This window comes from Numida meleagris, chromosome 26, assembly GCF_002078875.1.
Source record: "Numida meleagris isolate 19003 breed g44 Domestic line chromosome 26, NumMel1.0, whole genome shotgun sequence".
NCBI lineage: Eukaryota > Metazoa > Chordata > Aves > Galliformes > Numididae > Numida > Numida meleagris.
Genome location: NC_034434.1, coordinates 4,460,190 through 4,478,281, shown reverse-complemented (window position 1 = coordinate 4,478,281; position 18,092 = coordinate 4,460,190). Strand labels below are relative to the sequence as shown.

At 50.6% G+C, this 18,092-nt stretch overlaps 1 protein-coding gene across 1 annotated transcript; it reads left to right on the top strand.

Moving 5' to 3' along the window:
• Positions 3,061–18,028, top strand: CAVIN1 (caveolae associated protein 1). Its single transcript, XM_021378070.1, has 2 exons — positions 3,061–3,692; positions 15,581–18,028. The coding sequence occupies exons 1-2, from the start codon at positions 3,273–3,275 to the stop codon at positions 16,244–16,246; spliced, it is 1,086 nt and encodes a 361-aa protein (XP_021233745.1). The 5' UTR covers positions 3,061–3,272; the 3' UTR covers positions 16,247–18,028.

The window sequence follows — 18,092 nt, the reverse complement described above, 5'->3', positions numbered from 1 at the left end:
GGCCCTTCTGTCGTCGCTGCGTGCCGTGAGGGCTTGGCCGGGGAGAGGGCGCAGCGTGGCTTCGTTTGCGGGAGGGGGGCACGTAGAGCAGCTGAGGCTACAGGCACAGTGCTGGGGCTGGAGGCACAGCCTGCTGGGACCTGCAGGGCCCCCTCAGGGCCGGGCTGCTCTCCTCTGCAGCCCCTGCCGTGCTGCTCTTGCCCCTACCGAGCGCCGTACCCAGTTCATGTGCCCACAGCCCCTGCAGCTGCTGTCTCATCGAGCTGTCCTGCAGTACATGCTGTCTCACTGGAGTCAGTAGAATAATGGGGAATGAAAGAGCAAAAAACAGCTCCGAGTAAAATCCAGGTGTCATAGAAGCACACCTCAGTGACAGGGGATTCCCTCTGGCAGTCTGGAGAGTAAACCCATAGCACTGCAGCTTAAAGCCAGGGAGATAGCAGAGCCTCGCTGTGTGTCAGGGGTACCTACACCAAGCAGTCATTGGGAGGGAAATCAAAAATCTCAGATGAAATAGACTGAAGTTAAAATACACACTTCCCTGCACTTTTTCTGCTAGGCGAAACTGTGTTAGAGTCTATGATTGGTCTTGGCTATGCCTAAAAGAGGAGCTCGTGCAATTGCAAAATTACAGTTCCAGCGCAGATCCTTTTCCACGCATTTGCCTTGGTTTTGAAAGCCCCCAGTTGTGCATAGCTGAAAGGAGCTGTGATGCCTTGTGGGAGCGGGACAAACATCTGCGTCCTTTGGTGTGAAGGATACAATATGGGAAATAATGGCACCATGCACACCTCAGCGTGCTGAGGCTGCACCCTGCTCCAGCTGGCCCAGCCCACGATCTACTGTTCCATAAGAGCACCAAGAAACTGTTCATGCTACAAGAGATAGACAAATCCACTTGCCCTTATGTGTCCAAGTCAGTGGGAAGGCTCCAAAGGGAAAGCTGCAGTTTGCCACCTATTGGCTTTCCCTGGTATGTCTGTGCTGCAGAAAATGGCCGAAATGAAATGAGTCTTAACATAGAATCTTACTCATTGCATTTTAGCTTGGGGCGTGACTGCTGTGTGTGCAGCGAGCCCAGAATGTGACACTTAATGTGTTCTGCTGAGTATCGAGACTAAAACCAAGTTCCTGTTCTGTTGGTTTATGTTGCTCTAACTAGATTTACGTATTCAGTCTGATGTTGTTTCTTTTGCTCCCAAATGGGGAACCTATGGCACAGAGATTACAATAAAGACTCAAAAGGGACTGGAAAGAGAGCACTGGTCTACATCCTGGCCTGAACATAAAATTTCACAGAAGATAGTTGTGGGAATCCACGCTGAAGAGATCTCCCCAGTGACAAACAACTGCAGAGCTTAGTCGCTGCCTGGCAGGAGCAAGGGTTTTTTACATGGAACTGACTCATCAGCACCAAACACTGGAAATAAATGCTCAGGAAAAAGGTTCCTCCAGGAAAAAACAGGGTGTAGAAAAGCAAGCTATTTTTAATACATGACATAATACCTATAGTGGATGCTGCACAACACAACTTGCTGAAACCAAATCCAGATCAATGGTGTGCTGTGGGTAAACAGCATTAAAAAGCAAGCTGTCACGTGGCAGAGAACACGGGGGCACAGAAAGTGCTAACTGCAGCAAGCAGTCCTCATTAAACAATGTTCCTATACATCTGTTTGTGTGTAGTGGGTTTTCCAGCTTGTATGCTAGGAATTAAGAATTTCTTCCAGCACTGGCTTGAGGCATGAGCCTGGGTAAACCAAGCGTTGTAGGGCCTTTATTTTATTTGCCTGCCTGGGGCAATTGTCAAGAGTGGGCTTGACCCCAACCCGAGGCAGGATGTGCTGAGTATGGATTGTTGTTATCAAGATACAGGACAAGAGGGAAAGCGCAGCCTTCCCAGGCTGCTCACAGCCCTCCAGCTGAGCCTGGAAGGGATTCTGCTGCCCAGGTCAGCGGAGGCTTCGCAGCAATGATTTCCCCTGGCTGAGCCACCAGCAGCGCAAGTGAAGAGATCCCATCCAGGGTCACTTCCAAGATACACATTTTCCTTCATGCTGTTCCTCTCCTTGGTCTTACTGGGATGTTGCAGACACTTTGGGAGCACATGGCAAGTGTCTGTTAAGGCAATAAGCTGATGGGGGTATCACAAGCCATAAATGTCTGCCAACACTGAGAATCTATGACTTGCCTTGTGCCAACGGTGAGGTTAAAAGTTAGCAAAATAAGGACGATTTTCTCCCCTCGTTTTCCAGAGCATTATGTACTCTATTAATTTCTGAAATAATCAGGTGGTTTGTTTGTTTGCTTGTTTTACCGGTGATGCCCTACATAGCACAGAGTATTTGAGCATTCCTTAGAAGTACATTTCTGCATGGCATGCATGGCAGCACGTCCTGCATTGAAGCCTAGTGATGGGATTTGTTGGTGAGTAGAGGACTGCAGAGCTGAGATAGCTGCTTGTAGGTAGGAGTGACCAGCGGCTTCACTTCAGGAATGACTTATATTTATTCCTTTTGTATAAAATCCTGCATAGAATTGTGGCGCACACTGTATACGTTGTGTATATTCCTACTGTGCATATTCACACACATGGAAGCATGCGTTTTTGTGATCCAGAAGTTATTTGTTGTAACTACTCCATCTGAATTACAGCTGTTTTAAAAAGTATTGAGAATCAAGCTCTCAAGGTACTGGAAAAAACGCCAACAGTTGGCAAAAGATCTGAATTTTCCAGCTGAACTTGAATGTGTGCAATTGTTTAGAGCAGCCTTCCTTTAATGTATACAGCTGCGGTGTTTCTTTCCAGCAGCTTCCTGAGCCGTTTGCTCAATGTTTTTGTTTCTTCTTCTCGTTGCTCATAATGCCTTTAGACTTAAGGTAAAGGAGCGGCTGTTGGAGTTTCAGAGCTTTGCATTCCTTGCTGAGCTGTGCCTGTGTTTGCATGCAAAGCCATCGCCAGCCCTCCAACTATTTTAATCATTTCAAAGAGGGTGGGTCATCAGGCATTTGGCAGCAGGCTCCTTTTATATAGCTGAGGTGGAGTCAGCCAATGACCTGCAAGCCTGGAAAATTTTGCAGGGCAGTTTCACTGGACAGCTTTGCAGAGCTGTGCCATTTGAATTACAGCACAGACATCCACGCACTGTGCTCTCCATTTCTGGCGCGTCTCCCAGCACAGAGTTTAGCTGAGGCTCGGGTTCAGCTTTCCCTGCTCTCTCCCTGCAGTGGCAGTTTCTCTGGGCTCTGCTAGCTAGGACTCCCCAGTGATCATGGAGGATACTACTTTGCAAATTATCGAACCACCAACTGCTTCTGAGGCCTCTGAGGAGCAAGTGCCCGAAGAACCCATCAAGTCAGACCAGATCAATGGTGTGATGGTGCTGACCCTTCTGGACAAGATCATCGGAGCAGTGGATCAGATCCAGCTGACCCAAACACAGCTGGAGGAGAGGCAGCAAGAGATGGATAGTGCAGTGATCAGCATCCAAGGGGAGTTAACCAAGCTGACAAAAGCTCACACCACTACCAGTAACACCGTGAACAAGATGCTGGAAAAAGTGCGCAAGGTGAGCGTCAACGTGAAGACCGTTCGGCAGAACCTGGAAAAGCAAGCTGGGCAGATAAAGAAGCTGGAAGCCAACGAAGCGGAGCTCTTGAAACGCAGAAATTTCAAAGTCATGATCTACCAGGTAAGGAGCAGACTTCTGTGTGTCGTGTTGGTGGCTGTTTTCATTCCTGCGGTTCTGACATACTGCATGGTCCGCTCCTCTCCCAAGCTCCCCTGCCTGGCTGGTGTTCCCTGTGAACGTGGGTCTGGAGTAGCTCTCATTCATGTTTTAATGTCGTCTGTATGTTCTAAGATAGAGTTGCTACTTTTTTAACAGGATGAAGATAATGAATCTTTTAATGAAGATAGCAGGAATGGCCCTAAGCAATTATTGTAAAGGACTTGAAGTATTAAAATAACCCGATTTACTGCTTAACAAAAAAAGGGACAGGAACGCTCTGGGTTTCTGGGAGGGGTATGGTAAATCCACCTGCTAACTTCTTTTGTAGTCAGAGACCATGTGTATTGCTATGTGGAGAGCGGTAACGTTTCCTGTTTGTGACAGGCATCTTAGGACAAGGCACAGTGCCCAGCGTCGGGGTGAACCTCACCGGTGGGACAGACAGACAGGAGGGAAAATTCCAAACAGGTCTTAGAGCTCAGAAATACTCGGGTCTGCCTTTGCCTCTGTGCCTGGATGTGTTTCCACGTTCTTTTTACTGTGACCTGCACATCCTGTGTCTTCTTATTGTCTGATTACAATCACAGCTTTGGTTTGCTTGATGTTCATGGCTTGTGTTAAGGGGTGGGTTTTTCCTTTAATCTTAAAGAAGAGAAGAAAAAGGAGTACGTTTTTCTCTCTTTTCCTGTCTGGAGTTATCAGAGGATAACTTGTCAGAGCAAACTCTTGTACAGGGCCATGGAAGAAAAGTGAGTGCAATAGTTAGTGATTCAGTTAGAAGCCTCAAGGCTGATAACAGTGTCAGGGACAAATAAAGAAATGCCTGCTGCTGATCACAGAAAGAGAAGAAAACCAGAACAAAATGGGTAACAATCCTTACTACAGTGTCTGAAGGGAGAGCTGATGATAACGAGCTCGGGAATCTGGCAAGTACTGAGGCCTCTGCAACTCTGATTCAGAGCATAAGCATTTGTAGTTTTATCATGCATGAAAGACTGAAATACTTCAGCATACTCAGACCATACAGGCAATCTCACCACTTTTACATCTCTATTTATTGCACACTCTTTATGTAAGGCTTTTTGAGGAGGATAGACCTATCTGTGGAAAAATAAAACAGAACCCTGGAGGCTGTTCCAGAGGCAACAAACAGTGCAAAATGAGAAGAGCAAGGAAATTGTTTAAACAAAACATTCTGCGTGGGTTATGGAAACAGGTAGGAAGTTGGCAAACTGCTGGAAGCAGCCGAGATATTTGCAGCTTGTCATTTTGTGGGCTGCTCTTTTCGGTTTATTGCTGCTCGTGAATGCGGAGTAAAATTTTTCTTTGAATTTAAAAAAAATTTAAAACAATTTTGCTTCTGAAGGGCATCAGGGGCGAAACCAACACCGACGCAGTGGGGCTGGAACAACTTAACTGAAAAAAAATCCATTGTGGGTTTTTGATGTGTGAATACTGGAAAGAAATGAGCGCGTTAAGATTAATGTGCGTAAGTTACGAGTCCTTCTATCTGTAGTGCTCCTGTGCTGTGCTGCTGTGCAAAGATGGATCCACGCAGTGAGAATTCTGAGGGCAAGCCTTGGAGCACAGGCAATGCCCGCAGAGCCTGCGGCCGTTCCTGCAGCCCGAAGTGCAACCACCCCTCCCTGCATGGAAACAGAGTTCTGGGCAGCAGAAAGCATTTCTAACTTGTATCAGTCTGCGTTCTGCCAGAGCTACAGGAGTTACTGTTTCCCTGATAGGCAATGGGGAGTTGTTCAATAGTTGCGTTAATCTGTGGATTGAACTCGGTGAAAAGTTCATCATGTAATTTTAATTGTACAGAATTCTGGACAGGAGGGGTTGGTGTAAGACAAAATCGACTGTTGCGTGGACGAGTCCCTTCCTGGTGGAAAGCTGTTCTGTAGAAGTTCAACTTTTGGGAGGATTTGGGAGGTTTTGCTTTCGGGCTGGGAGTTTTTCTTTTGCCTTGTTTTTCCTGAGAGGAAAAGTATTTATCGCGTTTGTGCTTTGCTGTAATGATGAAGGTGGCATTCTTCAGAAATTTCTGGCAGTCTGACTGTGAGAACTGCAGGGCAGATGTGCCAAAGCATCAGGATACCACTCCGTGTCTGGTGTTCATCTGTGTATTTTATCACAGTCGGTAATTCTGGGCACATCAATGACAAGGATTTGCTGCTGGGATCATGCAAAACAGATAATGCTAATGCATTTAAATAATTAAATTCTATACGGACCGAAGTGATAGCTTTTGTGTGTATGTTGCAGAGGTATTTACCCAATCGGGGACGATGTCCTGCTGCTTTACTGCTACCAAACAATGCTGTTTGTCGCAAGCAGCCCCGCTGATTCTCCCTGGATTTACTAATATCCTCCTGTGTCTCAGTCTTAATAATCAACAAATATTTGCGTCGTGTTAACACTCTATAAAGCCAAAACTCGATGATGGGCTCCACTGTGGGGGTTTAAATGTGGAAATTACTCTGTTTTTTTTCCAAACAGTGTCTTACCCTAAAAACAAACAGCCAAATTAAAAAGTAACTCCCATCTAATTCGGTGTTTCACTTCTTCAGACCCACCACCCATCAGGGCCGAGGCGAGGTTCTCCCAGGTTGATTTAATTAATTCCATCACGGTGAGTGTGATTATGGCTGCTTCCCAACTCAGGAAAAGCTGCCTTTGGAAAACTGTGATTAGCTTTCCTGCATAACTGCATTTCCAGTTGCTATGGATAAAAACGCAAGGATTTATTAGTGCTTTCTTTCGGGCAACAAGAGATAAACTCATCTTAAGAGACACAAAGTATTACATGAAACAGTGATGGCTATTTTTGAGTAAGATAGCTGAACAGAAAAGCAGTCACACTCTGCACAAATTTAATTTTGCATGATTCTGCGTTACGAAGAATTTAAAGGTGTTAAGGACACATCAGCAGTTACAGGATATAGATTTTTTGTTATTCTCTCAGCAACAAATGCTGCGTCTCCAGCAGTTATGGAAGGGACTATTTCAGGAGTGCAAATAGGCTCCTTGAGGGAAGAGGTCGAACTGCACACAAGCGTTGTGCTTTGCTAGCGGAGAGATTAGGAGGAAGAGCAAATGAAACGTGATTCAGCTGGAGCTGCTGGATGAGCCCAGAGCAATTCTGTCTGCTGGGTTTCAAGATCGGGGGGAAACGCGCAGTTCTGATGATGTGCGCGCCCTGCAGCCCCACTCGCTTGTTCTCGTGCTGCTCTGGGCTCTGCCGAGGTAGGAACTTTCTTTCCTCCTGACTCCACCTGGGGAACAGGTCGGTCCTTGAGAACAGCATTTGGGAAAAACAAAACAAACCTCCTCCAAATTACTGCACGGTTTGGATTTGAAAATGAGTCTACCAAAATGAAAGGTGACAGACAATCTTTGGAGCAGAAGTTCGGTATTATCCTAAAGAGGACTTTCCTTCCCGGAATGCTGGCTGTCAGATGACTGCGTGCACCCTGCTGGAAGCACGTACAGAGCTCCTCAGTGCTGCTCTCTGCCTTCCGTCCTGGGCTTCCGTCTTACTGAGAAATCGGGACCCCAGCATCAAACTGAGTTGGAGCGGTTGCAAATAGAGCAAAATGAAGTGGCTTCATCCCCGAGCTCCTGTTTACTGATGGAAGAAATTGGGCTGGTTACTGCAGTTGATGGTTAGGGAATGGCAGAGAGCTCTCGGAGCAGACAGTGTGCCCCATTCATCTGACGAGCAGCACGTGTCAGCATTATGTAAGCATGGAATATTTCCTCCAAACATTTTTCTGACAATTAAATTCATTCCTTCAAATGCCAGAGGCCTGCTTTTCCTGCAGCCAGACGTCGCAATGCTTGCAGCACTCCGCAGACATATCAGGCACTTCTAAAACGTGCTGGTCCCTTATTTGGAGACTTTCACAGGAGCCAGACTCTAGAGACAGGCTGCCTCATGATGGGCAGCTTCGTTTATTAGGGAAAGGTGTTTGTGATGGTTTTGTGGGGTCAGAAAATCCTGCAGGGCTTCACTGCTCTTTGGTGAGCTCCGCAGCTGCCCAGAGCTGTGCACAAAGCAGAGTTGCTCTGGGAAAGGGCTGGGGCAGAAAATGCTGTACAATGAGCAGGGTAGGTAGGGCTGCTAGCAGAGGTATTAATAGCACAGTTTGGCTTTTGTGCCTCCAGTAGGCCTTATACGGATGGGAGCAGCAAGATCCTGGGGAGGAGGGACAAATTTCAAGCCCACGCACTGCGGTGGCGGAGTCGGAAGCCAAACTCAGAGGCCCTGATCATCCCCGTGCCCTCCCCGATCTGCTCCAGCAGCTCCATGTCCACACGTGCTGCAGCCCCGAGTGCAGTGCTCCAGGTGGAGAGAAAAAGCGCTGTGACATCTTCACTTCTGCTCTGCTGCTCGTGGAGCAGTGGAAAAGTGCCATCCTATGGGAAGGAGGGAAATAGGTTGAGTCTTTTCCTTTGGGCTGTAGCCCTGAGTTCGGATGTGTGTTCTCCCTCCATTCTGAGGGGCACCGTGCTGACATCTCAATGTGCAAAGATTCCTTTCTATTTTCTGCCTATTACTGAATTACACGAATCTCAAAATAATAATGCATGGGAGACTGTGCCTCTAAAGAATTTCTGGATGTTAGCAGCTCATTTCCAGGATTTTCCTTAGTGTGGATTATCACTCTTTCTACCAAAAGACAGCTCTGGAGCACGGGTTTCTTTGTTGCAGCTCAGAATCAACTGCTTTAATATTTCATAGCTCAGATATTATTTATAAGCAGCCAGTGTCAGGGCTGCTTGTTTGCTGAAATCCTCTCAGCACTATAGTTCCACACTGAGCTGCGCAGCAATAAGTTGTCTCAGAGCAGAGGGCCAATTTCCACTCTCTGATGTGCTGTGATGTGCCTATGCCAACATAAAGCACAGTGCTGCCTCACAACCTGTTCGGCAGCAGGCGTAGCCCTCGTTTGTCCTGTTTGGGAAAATGTAGCCCTCTTGGCTCTGCGAGATTTTATCCAGCACTGTCCAGCTGCAAGATAAGACAAGGACCAGAGACAAAGGTGCTCAGTGTCAGTGAGGGAAAATAAAATATTTGGAATAAAATGTCTCAGGATGTTTAGTCTATACCTTTTACTTGAGGATGCAAATGTCAGTATCAGCACTGATCTATCTGCATATCATCTGTAATGCAAACTCCACCTTTATTGGTTTGCTGCTCAGAAATAGCTGTGGAGTTATTAATCAGCTGGGACAGGTTTATCCGGGAGGAGCCCTTGTGCAAACAGGCTGACAATGGGATCGAACCATTTTCCTCCTGTCAGCGGAAAAAAAAAAACAAAAACAACCAAGACTTTTCTATTTATTTGGCTGTCTCCTACAGACCTGCCTTTCATCTGACTCACTGCTAGGCAAAAACATCTTTCCAAGCAGCCTCCTTCTCAGCTACGACGTCCTGCACTGTTCCTCCCTGTCTCTTCACCATCAAGTTTGAACTAACTCCGGTGGCTGTACCAAGCTGCTCATTCTCAGCAGCTGATGAAGCATATCTGCCCTTCTAAGAGATAGTTTCCAGGAGACAGAGTAACTAGACGTGCTTGCTAGAAAAAGATACCAAAAAGATTGTACAACACACAGAATTTCAGAGGGTAAAATGATTTCTGTAGTCAGGGAGATACTGCTTGAGAATGAACTGGTTCATCCCTTCAGCACTCAGCTTTTTCCCCCTCGTAATTTTGATCTTTTCCTTTGTTTCTGCAGCAGCCTTCTGGTGACTTCTGACTCTGGGGTTCCGTGGTCTTCTTGTCAGTGAGTCAAGGCTTTGCTTTCTGGGCTTCTCGTGACACTGCTGGAAAAAAAATCTGTCCAGCCGTTAGAATTGCAGAGTCAAACCCGTGGCTGCTGCATGTGAAAGGGTTAATTATGTATGTCAGCTGCTCCTAGGGCTTCTGAGTAGCCACCCCATGTCCCCGGGATACATTTAGCAGAAGAAAGAAGCTTTGATGTTGCCGGTGAGGTATTTGCTGGGTTGCTGGTGTGGGTGTCTGAGCTGCTGGGTGTCGTAGGGATGGCTCAGGGCATTGTCAGTGCTTTGACCAAGCTGAATGGATGTGGGTCTGGAATCAGACCCAGCTTTTTCGATCTTTCCAGCTCGTGTATCTGTTGGCAAACTTAGACTTAAAATCTTTCTCTTTTCATATTAGTACACGTAGAAGCAAATTCTGCTTTCGTCTTCATGAGAACAAAACAGAGGTATCTCCAGCATAACTGATGTCAAATCGCCCTGTGAACAGCGGTATGGAGAGTCTGGCCCTAAGGCAGCATTCAGCATAAATGTGTCTGAAATCACAGGAGGGATTGTGCGTCTCCTCGGGCGTGCTGTGAACTGTGGAAGATGCTTTTCCTTCTCCTAAATCTTTGCAGATTGTCTTTGCTGTCAAAATTTGCTACCTAGCTTCTCCCTTTACTAAATCATACCACCGTGCCTTTTCTTCCTGCCTGTTCTTCTACTAATCTGGATGATGCTTGCCATCAGTATTCCTGATCAGGTTGGCCAGTGGGGAATAGGTAAGCTTTTTCGTTACACATCATTCTGCCGGCCATTGAAATGCCGTTTTCCTCACCTCAGCCTGAGAAGAAGCAGAGAGTGTCCCTTGAGTCCTCGGCAGAGCTCTGAGCCGTCTCCAGGAACAGTTCCCAGCGCCCGCGCTGCCCAAAGTGCCATGGCCCAAGTCAGCAGAAGACATTGAGAGGAGGCGGCAGCCGGGCCCCAGGAGGGGTATCCCTGAAGATTGTTTTGAACCTCTTCTGAAGCTCTGAGAGCTGCTGATTGTAGTGCCTTTGTGTTCTCCGCCTGTTTGTGGCTGCCACAAGCATTTAGCCCTGCAGGGCTGATGCTTCCAGCTGGCAGAAGTGCCTCTGCTTGTTGACTAACTGCTTGCTGCTTGCTGCTGCCAGGGTTGTAATGGATGGTGAGGAGCTGTAATTCTCTTGCAGGCATTACGGGACTTGTCTCATGCTGCCTCTGTGAGCAGGGCGGGAGGCATTGCTCTTTGGCTTGCACGAAGGGCTGCAGCCAGTGCAGATGTCACACTGTGACTGGGCAAATCCTGCAGTATTTTGAGCCTCAGTTTCTCCCTCTGAAATACAGACCGGATAGTACCTACCTCCTCAGACTTGCCGTAAAGTTGAGTTTATAGGCGTATGTGAAATGATTTGGAGTTATCGTTTTAAATAGCACAAGCTGCATGATATAAAACTAAACCTGCCTCATGAGGACAGAGCAGCACCTGCCTCTGTTCTGTGCCGGGCTCTGCTCGCTGGGAGCTGTGCTTCTGACACACACTTCAGACAGCAGTGACTTTGGTGGCTTTGTCTGCCGCTTATCTCAATCCGTAGGGGCTGCAGGTAACGGCACAGTGTCTTGCTGTGGGGCTGCTGGAGGTAACATCTGAAGCTCCAGGTGCCCGCAGACAGAATCCCACCCGTGTGTGCAGGGCCGCTCTGTTGGAAACACTGTGCTTTGAGGCTTGTTTTTTCCAGCAGAAAGGCCCAGAAGGAGCCATGCAAAGGTGAGCTCAGCCTGGGAATGTGGGGATCTGGGGGAAGCTGCTAGCGAAAAATTTTCCTTTTCAAGGACAGTGAAAAGATATATGTATTTTTAAGCAGTTATCATTTGTGGTACAGCCATACAGGAATTATAATCTCCAAAGACAAAGTCTTTTCCAACAAGATGCCGAAACAGAAAGCGCAGCCTTTCTCTTTGGAGGCATCCATACATCCCTGTGCTGTCTCAGGCCGTGGGTGCTTGCCAGGCATGTTGCTGCTACACAGGAATAGCTGAATCCTCCTCCCCTTGACACACACAGGGTCAGCACCGCGCGGCGTCCCTGAAGACCAGCAGGCCGAGGTGGTGCTGTGGCTGTGGGAGCACAGAACTGTTCCTGCTCCGGGGCTTGCTCTGCCCTGGCAAGCTGCCTGCTGCCAGGGTGCTCAGCATTCCTGCCCCAATTCCCTCGGCTGTAGAGTGCCCTGGGCGGGCAGAGGGGGTGGCATGGCACAGATGTACACTGAGCTTGGGCCTGGCCAGCATTGGCCCTTTTTGGTCAGAGGAGAAGCTGGGGATGTGAGTGCTCATGTTATGCATGGTACAGCTGCATGTCAACCAAACTCAACTGTTTGTGCTGTTACAACTGTGTAAAAATAACGGAACAGAATGAATTGCAGGTGTGAGTTGCATGTGAGTGTGAAAAAAGCTCCATTAAACCTTCAAACTGGAGATCAGAGTGGTGAGAGTCCTGGGACTCTGTTTTACATGCTGATAATGAGATCCTCTATTCAACAGCAACCTAGGAGCCCCTCTCAAGTTTTGAGGGTGTTCCTCTTATCTGTTGGTGATTCTGCAATCCCTGCAGAGCTGGGCTGGGCTGGGAATGCAGTTTGGCTCTGTGCCTCATTGGCCCTGTCCATGACAAGGGAAGTATTTACTTGTGTTGTAGCAACAGCCAGTGTGTGTATGGCCATAAAGGGGCTGACGGGGTGACTCACTGCAAGGGAACTCAGCTTGGAAACACAGTCAGATAAAAGCCCCCTCAGCGCAGCAAAGCAGGCGCTGCTCTGCTCCAGATGGAGCAGCTTTGTGTTGCTGAAGCAGAAGGAGCATGGGGCAGTTCAGCCCCTGGGTACCTCTCCCAGCTCCCATCAGCTCTGAGCAGGGAATGTCTCCCAGTGCTGCTCCCCAGCCCCAATCTGCTGACACTGTGCCACAGGGACAGCGCAGCTCCTTGTGAGGTCTGGGAGTGGGTGGGGGTGGCACGTTGTGTGGGGCAAGAGAAAGGCAGAACGATCCAGCAGGGGCTGGAGCTGAACCTTTCTGTGAACTCAGCTCGGAAGAGGCTGGTGGCCTGGCTCAGCACACACGGACACTACTTGCCCGTGCTGGGTGGATCTGCACTCTGTGTACAGAGCAGGGAGATTGCTTCTCCTGTTGGGATAAAAATCTGAGAAATCTTGTCTTTGTGCCAGCTGGATTCAGGCACAGAGAACAGAACTGGTCTGCATCTGCTGATGGGGAGGGAGTGTTCGAACACCCCAACGTGTGGGGATGCCAAGAGCCAGGATTTCGGACTCTCCCTCTCCAAGGGTCAGTGTTTTCCCAGTAAAAAATAGAGTGCTTAGAATGCCTGCTGTTAAAAATGTGCCTCATCTGGATGAGTCACGAGTGGAGCAAAGCGTACGCAGCACAGAGCCGTGCCCTGAGCAGGGATTTGCACAGCAACCGCCTGTGAAGCCAGGACAGTTCAGGATTGTTCTGGCGGGGCCCCACTGCCCTTGCTGCAGGCAGACACGCCGGGAGCATGCTCATCACTTGGGGACCTGCCCCGCTCTGCCTCCGTGTGCTGTAGGAGGCCCTGGGCAGTGCCTGGGGATGCTCAGAGCCGTTTGCTCATCCCAGTGGGGTGGCCAGGGCTGTGGTGCGCTCACCTGGAGCCTGCTGCATCAGCAGGAGTGCTGCCTGGTGCAGATGGGCGTTAAGTCAGGAAAGTGATCCAAATCAAACACTGCTGGAAGCACACCGGCTGTTCTCCAGATGGTTATCTACAGGTCTACAGAAGGAGAAAGAATCAGGAGAGCCTCAGGGTCGGGAGTGAGGGCTGGCAGCCTGAGAACGAGGGTGATCTGGGGGAATTCGGGTCCAACAACCAGGCAGGTGCTGCTCCCAGGACCTGGTGGTGTGGACACCTCCATGCTGGTGGGGGCATTACAGATTGTGTGAATGGCACTTGGGGAGTGTTGCTGGGTTGTCTGGCCCGCTATGTTGGAAAATGCAGTTATAACAAGAGGGGAGGCAGTTACTTCTGCACAGATATGGAGTTTTTGTGCCGGCATTTCTTTTTGTACACATATGCTTGGGAGTTAACCAGGGCCTGATAAGGATCTAGGTTTGCAGGATGTGGCCATTTCCAGCGCTGGTGCCAGGGGAGCGGGGATGCCTTTGTTCTGGCTCATTGTGTTGAGGTGGGGGAAGGAAGTGCCGCAGTTCCCAATGTTCTTGGCGGGGCAGGGTCTCAGCGGGTCTTGGGGATTGCTCCTGCAGGTGTTGTGCAGAACGTGGTCGTGCTGTCCTTGTGGGGCACATTGGCTCTGGGCTTTCCCAGCCCTCCTGAGAGCATAAGCATTGTTCTCTCCTGAAGGGGCTATCAAATGGAGAAAACATGTGCAGGCTGCTTCACCTTCCTCTCCAGAATTTATCTGAGGCCTGAGTTGAGACTGGGAGGAGGTAGAGCCTTGTCCCTTGCAGCTTTCTGTTTGACAAAATCCAGGAATGAGACCCTTGATCTGGCAGAGCCATGTTGCAGCCCCTGCGGTCCTGGTGATTTCACTCAGCCGGGTGCTCTGTGGAAGTGATTTCCCATTGCTTACACCATTTTCCTCAGATTCCCTCTCATTTCCAGAAATTCTGCTTGCACAAGGAGCAGTGCTGTCCTGTTCTTGGGGAGGAATGAGGAAACCACCAAAGCTATCTGATTGTCACATTGTCTCAGCGCAGCAATGGTGCAGGTGGCAAACATGCAGTCCTTCCCAGCACCACAGAAGACATCAGAACGTCCCCAGCCACCCAAGAAAACCTGCACAGAAACATACGTGGTGCCAGCGTGGCTCTTCAGGCCCTGTCCCCAGCAGTCGTGTGACACTGGGATGTCCTGGCTCTTGACATCTGCACTGCTCATTAGCCTGCTACAGCTACAGCTGACATTGTACTTGGACCCCAGCCCTTTCCTTCTGAAGCTCCTGTCCCCAGGGCTGGCAGTAGCACCTGCAGGTCCTTCTTTCCCATGGTCTTCTCCAAGCCCCAGTCCAGTGCACCGTGCTCTGTGCGTGTTCCTATTGCAGGGCCATGCCTAGTTCCTGCTGGTTCTCTGGCTGTGCTCATCACCGCACTCAGTGTCTCTCCCTCCCGGCTCCGTAGGTTAAAACGACTTGGGCATAAATTTTGGAGCTGTGTGCTGCAGCTCCACAGCTGCGATGCTCTGTACAGTGATGGGCTATTTCCAGCCCGTCCTGGGAACACGGTGGTGATTCATTGCAGCAGGGACGCACGCTATGTGCTGCTCGGATGAAAACCAATCCCACCCCGGACCTGTGCTCCTCTCTTGGCTCCAGTGCCCCTCCTGTGCACATGCCTGTCCTCTGCCACAGAGATCACAGATTTGGCTGACCCAGGGCAGTGGAGAACCTGAATGAATTTGCCTTTAGTCCCAAGAAAAGGCAGTGCTCCTGGGTGCTCTTCTCCCTCTGCTGCCACGAGCAGACCTGGGCCGGGCTGCTGCTCGATTCTGTGCTGCAGCTTGCAGTGAGAGGCATGGTGCAGCAGGAAGCTCTTGAGAGGGCTTTTGGCTCTGCGCTGCTGTTTGGAGGGTTACAAATTCCCTGTGGTTGTCCTGCTGCTGAGTCCACCCCGTGTTGCACCCCACATGGAGGGGGGTCTCCACTGCAAGTCCCGGGGAAGCTGAGGACAGAACTGGGGCTGATGGGACTATGACAGGGCCAGGAGATGAAGGGAGAAATCTCCCGTTTCAGTGCTTGCCTAAGTCCTCTACATAACCACAGCGACCAGCAGGTTTGGGACCAGCCTAGAGAGTGCAGAGCTCAGAAAAGTGAGCTGAAATACAGCAAAGCCGTAAGATGCAGTGGGATAGAGCAGTGTAATTTATTAGGATCACTGATGGAGAGGACAAACCTAGGCCTGATACTGCTGGGTTCGTTCCACTGTGAGTCGTTGCTGTGCTTCTGCTCAGCAGCAGTGCTGAGCAGGGCTGACGAAGTGGGTGCGTGTCTCACTGGCTCCGCTCTGTGTCTTGCAGGATGAAGTGAAGCTCCCATCCAAACTGAGCATCAGCAAGTCTCTGAAGGAGGGTGAAAAGCAAGAGAAGGAAGGTGAAGGCGAGGAGGTGCCCGCAGGTGAGGACCATGCAGAGGAGGATCACATCCAGCTCTCCTCTGATGAAGAGGTGGAGATTGAAGAGATTATTGAGGAGTCACGGGCAGAGCGCATCAAAAGGAGCGGCATGAAGAGAGTGGATGACTTTAAGAAGGCATTCTCAAAGGAAAAAATGGAGAAGACAAAGCTGAAGACCAAAGAAAACCTGGAGAAGACCCGCCACAACCTGGAGAAGACCCGCCACAACCTGGAGAAGAGGATGAATAAGCTGGGCACCAAGATTGTGACTAATGAAAGGAGAGAGAAGATGAAGACCTCTCGAGACAAGCTGAGGAAGTCTTTTACTCCTGACCATACCATCTATGCCAGGTCCAAGACAGCTGTCTACAAAGTGCCACCCTTCACTTTCCATGTCAAGAAAATTAGAGAAGGCGAGGTGGAAGTAAAAGCCACGGAGCTGGTGGAGGTGGGTGGAGAGGAGGGAGAAAACTCGGATCTGCTGCGTGGGGAGAGCCCTGAGATGCACACACTGCTGGAGATCACAGAGGAGTCTGACGCGGTACTGGTGGATAAGAGCGACAGTGAGTAGGACAGGCAGCAGCATGGAAGGGTTGCGGATGGATGGCTGAACACGTAATCATTCACATGTTGAGATCTCTCTTTGCCCCAGTGCCCTGGGGAAGTGTACACAGCATCTTTACTACCCTGCAGAGCCGATGCCAATCCCCTGCCTGCTAGGACAAGGTGTATTTTATATTTTAGTTTTAGCACACAGAAATGTTAGGAACACAGGACTGTTTTTCTTACACTGTCAAATCACCCTTGGAGACCATTCCTGCCGCAGCTGCATGAGAGCCTTCCAGAGCCCAGACCTGGAGAAGGACTCTGAGCAACGGGGACCCAGCCCAGCTGGAGAGTGCTAAAACCAAGATAACAGCTGTACACCTGAAATGCTCAAGTGTCCTCTGTGAGCACAGACTTGGTGTCAAGAATGCCTTCCCAGCCCGCAAGGCCCCACTTCCCTGTGCCAGGCTGAGTGGCTGTCCCTGAAGACAGCAGGATGCATGGGATCCAAGCTGTCCCCAAGGAGCAGAGGGTCTGCAATGCACCCCAGCATGTGGGAGGGAAGAACCGAGCACATCCTGTCAATGGGCAGAGTAATGGTGAAGCTGAGTGCCACGTGGCACGCAGGCGGTCCGCTCCATTCTTTCCTCCCAAGAACCAGATCACTGTGGCAGAGCCAGGACAGCTTTGCCACAAAACCAACCTGCTCCTGGGACCGCAGACCCCTCACAGCCTGCGCCTGCTGCCACTTCCCACGGCGCTGCCATCGCGGGAGCAGTGTGGGTGCACGCTCCCCAGCTCGGGTTAAAAACCCTGATGCCTAAATTCTGGCTGGGCAGGGAATGTGCAGAGCTGGATGCTGCTCCCCACCTCCCGCACTTGCCACCATCAGTGGGCAGTGAGTTCACACTGGCCAGGGAGAGGGTGAGGGTGGGTGGCCGTGCCAGAGGAGCCCGCACCAGCTGTGTTGTGTTGCCAGAGGAATTCGGGATGTGCTGGTGCTGTGGGGGGCACCTGGCTGTCAGTGAACAGCCCTGACACCAGTCCAGCAACACATCTTGAGCATTTCTGAGCATCTGCTTCCTTCAGGGGTCCTGGCGCGGCTCAGGCTCGTGCCCACGTCTTGCACTTCCCTCCCCATTTCCCTCTTTCTGTGGCTTTGCTCTGTCGTTGTAGCAAGGCAGCGCTTGGATCACACATGCAGCCCCAGGGCACTGCCCTGGCTCAGCCCACACTGCTCTCACACGCAGCCGCTACGCAGCATGGCCTGGCCCCGCGGCAGCAGGAGCAGGAGCAGGTGGGAGGCTGCAGCCCCACAGCTTCTCCTGGGAGCCGTGGGTGCACAGGGGTGGGTGCACATGGCAGGGTGGGAGGTGCCCATCCCGTCTGCTCAGCACTGCCCTACGTGTGGCCGCTTTCCTCCTGGGCCTGCTCCTCCCCGCGCAGCCAGGACTGCTGCTGACATAACCACATATATAAACTTGCTTTTCCTCTCAGATTGTTCTCCCTCTCATTGTCTAACGCACCCAGCCCTCCCCACCCCAGGGCCCTGCCCTGTGCCCGCGGCTGCAGGGCCAGAGCTGCACGGTGCTGTGTGCCCCGGGCCCGCGGGCCCCTCGCAGCGCTCCAGGCCCCCACCCCTGGCGCTCACGGCGCTTGCCCAGAAGCAGTGGAGCGCGGGCGCGAGGCCGCCGGGCACCAGTCCCACCGCGGTGCCCACCCCGGGCGCGTTGGACAAAGCTCTGATTGTTTTCTATGACTGCATCCTGGTGAGCAGCACAACTAATAAAGGCTCTTTTGTAAAGGAGCAGCATGACGCCTGCTGAGCGCCGGGCTGGGGGTGGCGGGGGACGGGGAAACGGCCTTAAACC